At 44.4% G+C, this 13,099-nt stretch overlaps 1 protein-coding gene across 1 annotated transcript in view; it reads left to right on the top strand.

Annotated features, from left to right (window-relative positions):
* The window catches only part of b3gat2 (beta-1,3-glucuronyltransferase 2 (glucuronosyltransferase S)), a 213,891-nt gene that overhangs the window by 196,579 nt on the left and 4,213 nt on the right, over window positions 1–13,099 (top strand). Inside the window, exon 3 of the mRNA XM_041188337.1 lies at window positions 12,335–12,483. Within this exon, the coding sequence (XP_041044271.1) occupies window positions 12,335–12,483 (149 nt within the window). The remainder of the gene's footprint in view (window positions 1–12,334; window positions 12,484–13,099) is intronic.

Genomic DNA, 13,099 nt, shown 5'->3' with positions numbered 1-13,099 from the left:
AGAATTTCAAATGTTCTGGACCAATTATCTCAGCGGGGGCTGTACAGATGTTTTGATTGATTGTTTTAAGAGATTATTAAAGGATTAGCTGTCTTTCATGTGGTTAGTGAAACAGATGTATGTTTCCTTTTATAAGAGATAACCATTTGAGGGAATTTATATGGGTTTCATGAATGATAAGTTTTCAGCATCAAGTGTGTTTGAATGTTGGAGTATTAGCATTAGATTATTAGATTTTTTTCATGACCATGTGCTCCTGAGGTCCCCTCATAGTGGATACTGCATGAGTCGCTAAGCAGGATTTATGGGGGCATGGAGGGTTATGGGGAAGGGAGCATGGATGGGATCTGGGGAATTTGGGTGATGTGGACTCGCATGGGGGATATGAGGGAGATGAGATTTTTTTCATTCTTTCAAAGATGTGGGTGTTGCTCGCTGGGCCAGAATTTGTTGCCCATCCTAAAATGCCCTTGAGAATGTGGTGGTGAGCCACCTTCTTGAACTGCTGCAGTCCATGTGGTGTAGGTACACCCACAATGCTGCTAGGAAGGGAGTTCCAGGATATTTTTTGCAGTACCCAGTGCCTTCAGCCATTTCTTGATATCACGTGGAGTGAATCGAATTGACTGAAGACTGGCATTTGTGATGCTGGGGACCCCCAGAGGAGACTGAGATAGATCATCCACTCAGCACTTCTGGCTGAAGCAAATGCTTCAGCCTTAACTTTTGCACTGAGGATGTGGATATTTTTGGAGCCTTCTCCTCCAGTGAGTCGTTTAATTAGCCACCACCATTCAGGACTGGATTTGGCAGGACTGCAGAGCTTAAATTTGACCTGTTGGCTGTGGGATTGCTTAGCTCTGTCTATCACAATTGAATTGAATTGAAGGAAATTAGTATTACTAAAACAATAGTGCTGGAGAAATCAATGGGACCGAATGCCGATTAATCCCCAGCACCCGATAATCTACATCACAGGGTACTAAAGGAGGTGGCCTTGGAAATAGTGGATGCCTTGGTTGTCATCTTCCAAAATTCTGTAGGTTCTGGGACAGTACCAGCAGATTGGATGGTGCCAAATGTAACCCCACTATTTAAAAGAGGAGGGAGGAGGAAACAAGGAATTACAGCCTAACCTCAGTAGTAGGGGAATGCTAGGGTCTATTATTAAGGATGTGATAACAGGACACTTATCAATGGGATTAGATAATGTCAACATGGATTTATGAAAGGGAAATCATGTTTGACAAACCTACTGGAGCTTTTTGAGGATGTAACTAACAGAATAGATAAGGGAGAATCAGTGGATGTGGTGTATTTGAATTTTCAGAAAGCTTTTGTTAAAGTCTCACATAAGAGGTTAGTGTGTAAAATTAAAGCACATGGAATCGGGGATAATATATTAGCATGGAAAGAGAATTGGTTAGCAGGCAGGAAACTGTAGGAATAAATGAGTCTTTTTGGAGTGGCAGGTGATGACCAGTGGGGTATGACAGGGATTAGTACTTGGGCCCAGCTATTCATAATTTATATCAATGATTTGGATGAGGGAACCAAAGGTAATATTTCCAATTTTGCTGATGATATGAAACTTGGTGGGAAAATGGGAACTTGGTGGAGGAAGGTGTTAAGAGGCTTCAAGGCGATTTAGACAGGTTATGTGAATGGGCAAATACATGGCAGATGCAGTAAAACGTGGATAAGTGTGAAGTTATCCATTTTGGTAGGAAAAACAGAATGGCAGAGTATTATTTAAATGGTGATAGATTGGGAAATGTTGATGTACAAAGGGACCTGGGTGTCCTTGTACACCAATCACTGAAGGCAAGCATGCAGGTGCAGCAAGCAGTTAAGAAGGCAAATGGTATATTGGCCTTCATTGCGAGAGCACTTGAGTACAGGAGCAAGGATGTCTTACTGCAGCTGTACAGGGCCTTAGTGAGGCCACACCTGGAGTAGTGTGTGCATTTTTGGTCTCCTTACCTAAGAAAGGATATACTTGCCACAGAGGGAGTGCAGCAAAGGTTCACCAGACTGATTCCTGGGATGGCAGGATTGTTGAATAAGAAGAGTTTGGGCTGACTAGACCTGTATTTATTGGCATTTAGAAGAATGAGGAGATCTCATTGAAACATATAAAATTCTGACAGGGATGGGTAGACTGGATGCAGGGATGATGTTTCCTCTGGCTGGGGGTGGAGTCTAGAACCAGGGGTCACAGTCTCAGGATACAGGGTAGGCCACTTAGGACTGAGATGAGAAGAAACTTCTTCACTCAGAGGGTGGTGAACCTGTGGAATTCGCTACCACAGAAGGCTGTGGAAGCCAAGTCACTGAATATATTTAAGAAGGAAATAGATTTCTGGACTCTAAAGACGTCAAGGGATATGGGGAGAGAGCGGGAGTATGGGGTTGAGATAGAAGATGATCATATTGAGTGGTGGAGTAGGCTCGCAGTGTCGAATGACCTACTCCTGCTCCTTTTTTTCTATGTTTCTATCACTTGCTGCTTTTTGTCACACAAGTAGCCCTGTGTTATAGCTACCCCAGGTTGTCACCTCATTTTTAGGTATGCCTGGTGATGTTCCTGTATTGCCCTCCTGCACGCTTCATTGAGCCCGGGTTGATACACTGGCTTGGTGGTAATGGGAGAGTGGAATTTATGTTGGACCATGAGGTTACAGATTTTGGTTGTGTACAATCCTGCTGCTGCTGAAGAGGGCAGAGGCAGTATTATCATATATGGACCAGGATCCAACCAGAAAGGATCCTCAACTTGTGCTCAGTTACCTGATTTTAACTGGGCTGGCAGTGTCACAGTGAGTGTGTTAGGTAAGGGAGAAAATCACTTGAGCAAAGAAGCTCCCTCCTATAATGTAGCCAACATATATTCCCTTACAACCATCACAAAAACAGATTATCTCGTCATTTATCTCACTGTTTGTGGCAGCTTGCTGTGCAACTTGATAGGCGCAATTCCTTATGCTTCAAGAGTAGATAAAGACTGTAAAGTGCTTCAGGATGTCCTGTGACCATGAAAGTTGCTATGTAAATGCAAGTTGTTTCTTTAGTAACCACCAGGCTTGACTGAAACCAGATATAATTCCCATTGTTTTGCCGGGAACCCATGTGTTAAAAAGGTTATCAGTATTGGCTGAGAACTGACCCATGGATTTCAGGTGATCCCTGGAAATGGATTTGTATTTTCTTAGCACTTTTCCTGTCTATAATAACTATCAAATGTGAAGTAGAAATGACAAGGTCAGGCAACAGATATAGAATGGTATAATGTGCAAGCACAGAATGAAGAAGATTGATTACAGAATAAAACACAAGTGTATCAACTGACCCAGGACCATTTGAAGTATATATTAGATTGCAGGCTGAGGCTGCTCTGCAATCTATGTGAAGCAAGGCTTGACATATAATATCAGCAATCCATCAGATTGTTTGAATGCATTTCACCAGACATCTTGATACTGTAATAATGTTCAAGCTTCCCTCAGTTATTTCTTGTACCAAAAACATTGAAACTTCCTGATACCTTAATGCATCCCTTTTCACCTGACACTGAGCAATACAAGACAGGTGCATCCCACATGTCCTGACATAACTGGTCTCTGCCAGGGTAAGGTGTGACTGGGGTGTGGAGAGTGGCCTCAGTACCACAGGGTGCTACTGGAAACAAGCATAGTGCTCCTGTTCCGAGTTGCTGTCAAGTGACTCTTAATGGAATATACAAATGCATGCTGAGGATGGGAGTTAGACTCTGGTGTGATGCCTTCCACTGATGAATAGCTCCCTGACATGCGTTCCACTGTCATATCTCCCTCCTTGTCTGCAAATATATATGAAACTGCCTGTCTGGTCAGGACATTAAGGTGTAAACCACCTTTTTGAGACATTCCACTGAAGAGACATTAAAAATGCAATACAAAAATAAAAATACCTGGAAAAACTCAGCAGGTCTGGCAGCATCTGCAGAGAGGAACACAGTTAATGTTTCGAGTCCGTATGACTCTTCAACAGAACTAAGTAAAATAGAAAAGAGGTGAAATATAAGCTGTTTTAAGGGGGGGTGGGACAGGTAAAGCTGGATAGAGGAACAGTGATAGGTGGAGATAGCCAAAAGATGTCACAGACAAAAGGACAAAGAGGTGTTGAAGGTGGTGATATTATCTAAGGAATGTGCTAATTAAGGGTAAAAAGCAGGTCAAGCAAGGTACAGATAGCCCTATTGGGGGTGAGGTGGGGTGAAGGGAAGGGATCGAAATAGGCTAAAAGGTAGAGATAAAACAATGGATGGAAATACATTAAAAAATAGTGAAAATAGGTGGAAAAAGAAAAATCTACATAAATTATTGGGGGGAAAAAAAAGATGGGATCGGAAAGGGGGTGGGGATGGAGGAGCGAGTTCACGATCTAAAATTGTTGAACTCAATATTCAGTCCGGAAGGCTGTAAAGTGCCTAGTCGGAAGAGCTTCACTGGAACAATGCAGCAGGCCAAGGACGGACATGTGGGCATGAGAGCAGGGTGGTGTGTTGAAATGGCAAGTGACAGGGGGGTCTGGGTCATGCTTGTGGACAGACCGAAGGTGTTCCGCAAAGCGGTCAACCAGTCTGCGTTTGGTCTCTCCAATGTAGAGGAAACCGCATTGGGAGCAATGAATGCAGTAGACTAAACTGAGGGAAGTGCAAGTGAAATGCTGCTGCACTTGAAAGGAGTGTTTGGGCCCTTGGATGGTGAGGAGAGGGGAAGTAAAGGGGCAGGCATTGCACCTTCTGTGGTTGCATGGGAAGGTGCCATGGGAGGGGGTTGATGTGTAGGGGGTGATGGAGGAATGGACCAGGAGGGAACGATCCCTGTGGAATGCCCCCAGGGGGATGAAGGAAAGATGTGTTTGGTGGTGGCATCATGCTGGAGTTGGCGGAAATGGCGGAGGATGATCCTTTGAATGCGGAGGCTGGTGGGGTGATAAGTGAAGACAAGGGGTTCTATCATGGTTCTGAGAGGGAGAGGAAGGTGTGAGGGCGGATGCGTGGGAGATGGGCCGGATACGGTTGAGGGCCCTGTCATCTACCGTGGGTTGAAAACCTTGGTTAAGGAAGAAGGAAGACATGTCAGAGGAACTGTTTTTGAAGGTAGCATCATCAGAACAGATGCGACGGAGGAAAAGGAACTGAGAGAATGGGATGGAGTCCTTACAGGAATTGGGGTGTGAGGAGCTGTAGTCGAGGTAGCTGTGGGAGTCGGTAGGCTTGTAATGAATATTGATGGACAGTCTATCACCAGAGATTGAGACAGAGATGTCAAGGAAGGGAAGGGAAGTGTCAGAGATGACCCATGTGAAAATGATGGAGGGGTGGAAATTGGAAGCAAAATTAACAAATTTTTCCAGGTCCAGATGAGAGCATGAAGCAGCACCGAAGCAGTCATTGATGTACCGGAGAAAGAGTTATGGGAGGGGGGCCGGAGTAGGACTGGAACAAGGAATTTTCCACATACCCATAAAGAGATAGGCATAACTGGGGTTCATGTGGGTACCCATAGCCACATCTTTTATTTGGAGGAAGTGAGAGGAGTTTAAGGAGAAATTGTTCAGTGTGAGAACAAGTTCAGCCAGACGGAGGAGAGTAGTGGTGGATGGGGATCGTTCGGGCCTCTGTTCAAGGAAAAATGCAATAGTTCTCTGGAGTTAACAGCTACTAATGTCTAAAAGTCATGTACAATGACCATACAGACTTTGTGTCTGCAGATTGAAATTCCACAAAATGGATGTAAAGGTAAACCATTCAATCACACTGAAATGCAAATGGCCGAGATTAAAACCCCATTGCGTGTCAATGCTAACGTGATCAGCGACAATCTGTGTGGACAATGGGAAACTGATTCTATGGTCACCTGAAGGAGACCAACTTGGAATAAGAAACACTTGTTTAACACACATATGGAGAGCACCAAGTGTCAATCAGTCTGGGAGACAAAGAGACTCAAAGGGAGGAGATCCCATCCACCCTGCCTGGAAATCCACTAACACAGTCCACTCCTGGTGGTTGCATCATCCTGCATATCAAACCATCAGAGACAGAGACAAAACAAGGATTGTCCTGAATAATTATCTCGACAGCTTGCATTTATATAGCCCTTTTAATGTAGTAAAACATCTCATATGTTTCACAGAAAAATAAACAAACAGTAATTGACACAGAGCCAAACGAACAGTAACTACAAGCTTCGGTCAAAGAAGGCTTTAAAATAGAAAAGAGGGTTGGGTGAGGCAAGGGTTGGGAGAAGGAATTCCAGACCTTAGGGTCTAAATGGAGAAAGACACAGCTATCAATGGTGGAACAAAGCGAATAGGGCTAGAAGCGAAGGAACAAACATCTCAGAGGGTTGAAGCAGGAGTCAAAGTGGCCAAAGACAAAAAGGTTTGAAATGTTTTTGTGGCGAGGAATCGTGTAATCATGGTACTTTTTACAATCTGTAGCAAAATCCAAATGTTTCCAGACCACTTCAAACAGATGGAATTTTTAGACTTCAAATTAGTTTCCCCTTTGTTTATCTTCCATTCAAGACTGGACCAACGCATTTGTATCAAATCACCAAAGTGACCTCAGCATTTCACTGCAGTTCGTGCATGTAATACAGGACAAGGTCCACACTAGCAACAGAACGTGACCTTGCTGGGTTACATATATGAGAAGTGAAGCAAAGGACTATGGCGATGCTTAACAAACTATTTTTCAACGTGACTCCATTTTAACTCCCCACCATCTTCTCAAGGATAATTGGGGATGGGTCCAACAAATGCTGACCTAGCCAGTGATGCCCACATTCAATGAACGAATATATATTAAAAAAACGCTTGAAAATGAACATGACCCCAAACACCAGCAAGAACTAAACAGCAATAAAACAACATAGTAACATTCAGTGCATGATTATTAAAGTTCACATATTATACATCAACATAGAAATATGAAAATCTGTGTCTTGGTAAAATGTTATATTCGATGTACTCATCTTGGCTTCTGCCAAAATCTCCATATTCCATGGTGACAGAAGACTCAACTGAAGTCCCTCTTCCCCCCACACCCACATATTGCAATCAGCTCATTTCCCCTACCCTGCCTGTGATTGGCTTTCCTGTGCTTGCTGCTCCTCCAATCACAGCTCTGCAGTCACTTCCGGCTTTCACTAATTGACAGAGTTGTGATTTTTTTTTTAACCCTGTATCAGCCCTGAGGGTTGAAACATATATTTAAAATGGTAGATTTATGAAACACCAGTGTCAGAAACTTGCCAAACAGTGAAGATTTCTCATCCCTGGTTGCAAGCAGTGTTCCCTCTAATTTTGGTTGTATGCAGCCAGAATATTGCACTGCACAGTCCTTTTAAGATTGCTGCGCATGTTAAAGGAATCATTTCTTGTGTGTAGACTGTTAGTTGCAGAATGGTACATTCAGGATTGCTACAAAGTCACCCTCCCTTGCATTGGTTTCAAGGCTGGATGAGATTACAGAAGTAAGGTGGGACAAGGCCAGGGAGGGGTAAGACCATGAAGGAATTTGAAAACAAGGATGAATGTTAAATTCAAGATGCTGCCAGACCGGGAGCGATTGTAGGTCAGTGAGCACTGGAAGAATGGTGCAAGAGACTTCAGGGAAGTTAGAGCACAGGGAAACAGAATTTCAGACGCGCTCCTGTCTACAGTGGATATATGGTGGGAGGCTGGTCAGGAGGGCACAGGGCAGCCGAGTCCAGTGTGACAAAGGTACGAGCATCCAGAAGCAGACTTACAGCCACAGGCCTACTGTGAGACATTTGAGAGAACTAAAATATTCTTAAAAACTGTTGCCCTAAAATATTGATGCATTGAGAGTTTGCAATGTTATTTTGTAATTAAAAGAACATTTGACATGAGAGAAGCAAGACAAAAATGTAAATGTAAGCTACTAAAACTATAGGTTTTTTTTCAATGCTATCAATTTCATTAAATGACAACTAAATGCTATGATTTTTTAAAGGTTTGTTTACCTCCTTTAGCATGTTGAGGCAATAATCTTAAAGCTAGTTGCAGCACCGTATGGTTAACATGGCAGCAGTTTTTGAAGACATCGACACTGACCTAAACAGGTGCCTTTCATTGCTACCTCTGCAGGCAGCAAGGCTGTGACAACTGCATAATCAACAGAGCCACTTCTTATCACTTTGTCTTCCCCAGTGGCTAGGCAAGGTCAGTGATTAAAAATAAAGACAAAAAACTGCGGATGCTGGAAATCCAAAACAAAAACAGAATTACCTGGAAAAACTCAGCAGGTCTGGCAGCATCGGCGGAGAAGAAAAGAGTTGACGTTTCGAGTCCTCATGACCTTCAACAGAACTAGGTGAATCCAAGGAAAGGGGTGAAATATAAGCTGGTTTAGGTGGGGTGGTGGAGGGGGGGGGGAGAGGTTGGGTGGGGGGAGAGAAGTAGAGGGGGTGGTGTGGTTATAGGGACAAGCAAGCAGTGATAGGAGCAGATCATCAAAAGATGTCACAGACAAAAGAACAAAAGAACACATAGGTGTTGAAGTTGGTGATATTATCTAAACGAATGTGCTAATTAAGAATGGATGGTAGGACACTCAAGGTGTAGCTCTAGTGAGGGTGGGGGGAGCATAATAGATTTAAAAATATTTAAAAATAATGGAAATAGGTGGGAAAAGAAAAATCTATATAATTTATTGGAAAAAACAAAAGGAAGGGGGAAGAAACAGAAAGGGGGTGGGGATGGAGGAGGGAGTTCAAGACCTAAAGTTGTTGAATTCAATATTCAGTCCGGAAGGCTGTAAAGTGCCTAGTCGGAAGATGAGGTGCTGTTCCTCCAGTTTGTGTTGGGCTTCACTGGAACAATGCAGCAAGCCAAGGACAGACATGTGGGCAAGAGAGCAGGGTGGAGTGTTAAAATGGCAAGCGACAGGGAGGTTTGGGTCATTCTTGCGGACAGACCACAAGTGTTCTGCAAAGCAGTCGCCCAGTTTACGTTTGGTCTCTCCAATGTAGAGGAGACCGCATTGGGAGCAACGAATACAGTAGACTAAGTTGGGGGAAATGCAAGTGAAATGCTGCTTCACTTGAAAGGAGTGTTTGGGCCCTTGGACGGTGAGGAGAGAAGGGGCAGGTGTTACATCTTTTGCGTGGGCATGGGGAGGTGCCATAGGTGGGGGTTGAGGAGCAGGGGGTGATGGAGGAGTGGACCAGGGTGTCACAGAGGAAACGATCCCTACGGAATGCTCTTTCTCCGGTACATCGATGATTACTTCAGTGCTGCTTCATGCTCTCGTTGGGACTTGGAAAAATTTATTAATTTTGCTTCCAATCTCCACCCCTCCATCATTTTCACGTGGTCCATCTCTGACACTTCCCTTCCCTTCCTTGACCTCTCTGTCTCAAACTCTGGTGATAGACTGTCCACCAATATCCATTACAAGCCTACCGACTCCCACAGCTACCTCGACTACAGCTCCTCACACCCCGCTTCCTGTAAGGACTCCATCCCATTCTCTCAGTTCCTTCGCCTCTGTCACATCTGTTCCGATGATGCTACCTTCAAAAACAGTTCCTCTGACATGTCTTCCTTCTTCCTTAACCAAGGTTTTCCACCCACGGTCGTTGACAGGGCCCTCAACCGTGTCCGGCCCATCCGCCCTCACACCTTCTCCTCCCTCCCAGAAACATGATAGAGTCCCCCTTGTCCTCACTTAACATCCCACCAGCCTCCGCATTCAAAGGATCATCCTCCGCCATTTCCGCCAACTTCAGCATGATGCCACCACCAAACACATCTTCCCTTCACCCCCCTTGTTGGCATTCTGTAGGGATCGCTCCCTCTAGGACACCCTGGTCCACTCCTCCATCACTCCCTACTCCTCAACCCCCACCTATGGCACCTCCCCATGCCCACGCAAAAGATGTAACACCTCCCCCTTCACTTCCTCTCTCCTCACCGTCCGAGGGCCCAAACACTCCTTTCAAGTGAAGCAGCATTTCACTTGCATTTCCCCCAACTTAGTCTACTGTATTCATTGCTCCCAATGTGGTCTCCTCTACATTGGAGAGACCAAACGTAAACTGGGTGACCGCTTTGCAGAACATCTGCGGTCTGTCCGCAAGAATGACCCAAACCTCCCTGTCGCTTGCCATTTTAACACTCCACCTTTGCTCACATGTCTGTCCTTGGTTTGCTGCATTGTTCCAGTGTAGCCCAAAGCAAACTGGAGGAACAACACCTCATCTTCCGACTAGGCACTTCACAGCCTTCCGGACTGAATATTGAATTCAACAACTTTAGGTCTTGAACTCCCTCCTCCATCCCCACCCCCATTCTGTTTCTTCCCCCTTCCTTTTGTTTTTTCCAATAAATTATATAGATTTTTCTTTTCCCACCTATTTCCATTATTTTTAAATATTTTTAAATCTTTTATGCTCCCCCCACTCGAACTATATCTTGAGTGCCCTACCATTCATTCTTAATTAGCACATTTGTTTAGATATTATCACCAACTTCAACACCTATGTGTTCTTTTGTCTGCTCCTATCACTGCTTGCTTGTCCCTACAACCACACCACCCCCCTCCACTTCTCTCCCTCCACCCAACCCGTCCCCCCCACCTTAAACCAGCTTATATTTCACCCCTTTCCTTGGATTCACCTAGTTCTGTTGAAGGGTCATGAGGACTCGAAACGTCAACTCTTTTCTTCTCCGCCGATGCTGCCAGACCTGCTGAGTTTTTTCAAGGTCAGTGACTAGTCCAACAAGAAGGCACAATCAGGAAACTGAGCTGGAATTCCTCTTGAAATTGCACTGATCAGATTTTACTTCAAGTTTTCCTTAAAATGAATTTGCCTAATGACCAATGTAAAATCTTCCACAATAAGGTCAGAAGTGGGGATGTTTGCTGATGATTGCACAATGTTCAGCACCATTTGTGACTCCTCAGCTACTGAAGCAGTCCATGTCCCAATGCAGCAAGACTTGGACAATATCCAGGCTTGTGCTGACAAGTAACAGTGGTGCCACACAAGTGCCAGGCAATGACCATCTCCAACAAGAGAGAATCTAACCATCACCCCTTGATGTTCAATGGCATTACCATCACTGAATCCACCACTATTAACATTTTGGCGGGGGTGGGGGGGGGGGGGGGGGGGGGGGGGGGGGGGGGGGGGGGGGGGGGTGGGGTTACCACTGAACTGGACTCGCCCTATAAATACTGTGGCTACAAGAGGTCAGAGGCTAGGAGTCCTGCAGCGAGTAACTCACCTCCTGACTTTCCAAAATCTGTCCACCATCACAAGGCACAAGTCAGGAGTGTGATGGAATACTCCTCACTTGCCTGGATGAGCGCTGCTCCTACAACAGTCAAGTAACTTGGCACCATCTAGGACAAAGCAGCCTGCTTGGTTGGCACCACATCCACAAACATTCACTCCCTCCACCACCAATGCACAGTAGCAGCAGTGTGTACCATCAACAAGATGCACTGCCGGAATTCACCAAGGCTCCTTTGACAGCACCTTCCAAGCCCATGACCACTACCATCTAGAATGACAAGGGCAGCAAATAGATGGGAACACCACCACCTGGAAGTTCTCCTCCAAGTCACTCACCATCCTGACTTGGAAATATATCGCCGTTCCTTCACTATCGCTGGGTCAAAATCCTGGCACTCCCTTCCTAACAGCACTGTAGGTGTACCACATCACATGGACTGCAGCAGTTCAATAAGGCAGCTCACCACCACCTTCTCAAGGGCAATTAGGGATGGGGAATAAATGCTGGCTCAGCCAGCGAAGCCCACATCCCATAAATGAATAAAAAAAACTTAATACTTTGATTTTTTTTTGTTTGACGTGAAAACTCACTGACAAGTGTCTGTGTGTCGATGAGTGTAATTTGAAGGGAGTTAATATTTCAGGTTGCTGACCTTTCATCAAGACTCTCATGTTCTGTAGAAAGGTCATGGACCTGAAATATTGACTCAGTTTCTCTCTCCACAGCTGCTTCCAGGCCTGAGTATTTCCAGCATTTTCTTTTTACTTCAGGTTTCTAGCATCTGCAGTGTTTTGCTTTTGTAAACAAACAGAAACTTGACTCCCCACGTCTTTTAGACTGTATGTTCAGAATATTACTTAAAGCAGTTGTTTGTTTTCAGCTGCAGTGCAAATGGGGAATCTTGTGCAAGCATCGAAGATAAAAGGTATCACAGAACCAATTCTTTAGGGAAGGACTTCTAGAGAATGTGAACACATCACAACACACCTAAGAGACTCATTTTGTTTTCAAATAGGATTTGCCGTGAATCTGAAAGTTATTCTATCAAATCCTAAAGCTGTCTTCAAACGGGGTGGATCACAACCAGGAATGCAGGAATCAGACTTTCTGAAACAAATTACAACTGTCCAAGAGCTTGAGCCAAAAGCTGCTAACTGCACTAAGGTATGACCCAGCTCTTAACATCAGTCTGGTATAGTCACCCTCCATACATTGGCAGGATCAGCACTAAGGTGGAAGTGTAAGGGATCTTTGCTGTTGGAAGGCACTTGAACTGGTAGAGGTGGTGGGAGCAGTGAAAGACACTTAGCATCTGTGATGAAAAATGTTGTTTGTGGTACAGATAGACATTTTCTACCAGTAATATTTGCCATTGAACCCATCTTCTTAGTTCATCAGCCTATGCATATATTTTACTAAGTACTTTTGCTATTTCTGGCCTTTTGTGTATATCCTCTTAATATTGAAGTTCAACGCACTCAGCCACAGTGTCTAAAAGTCCCAAATACAATTTTGAACTGTCTGCACACAACTTTTGTGCAGGTGTAGTTGCTTTATAGTCATGCTCATGATTTGCATGTAACTGCCACTACACAAATCTTTCACACAAACAATTTTAAGTTGCTGCTGGATCTAACCAGTGATGTTGAAGAGGGGAAGCTTCTATAGCTAAGGAATCAGTTCCTTTAGGTCATAGGCACTATTACATTCAAAGACAGGGGTAAATGGCATCAGGGGAAATCCAGGAATTTAAGCAGGCGCTACAAGTATTAATCCATGT

The sequence above is a fragment of the Carcharodon carcharias genome, chromosome 5 (assembly GCF_017639515.1).
Source record: "Carcharodon carcharias isolate sCarCar2 chromosome 5, sCarCar2.pri, whole genome shotgun sequence".
In the NCBI taxonomy this organism is placed as follows: Eukaryota; Metazoa; Chordata; class Chondrichthyes; order Lamniformes; family Lamnidae; genus Carcharodon; species Carcharodon carcharias.
The sequence above is the reverse complement of the archived record's forward strand: the minus strand, read 5'-3'. Positions and strand labels throughout refer to the sequence as shown.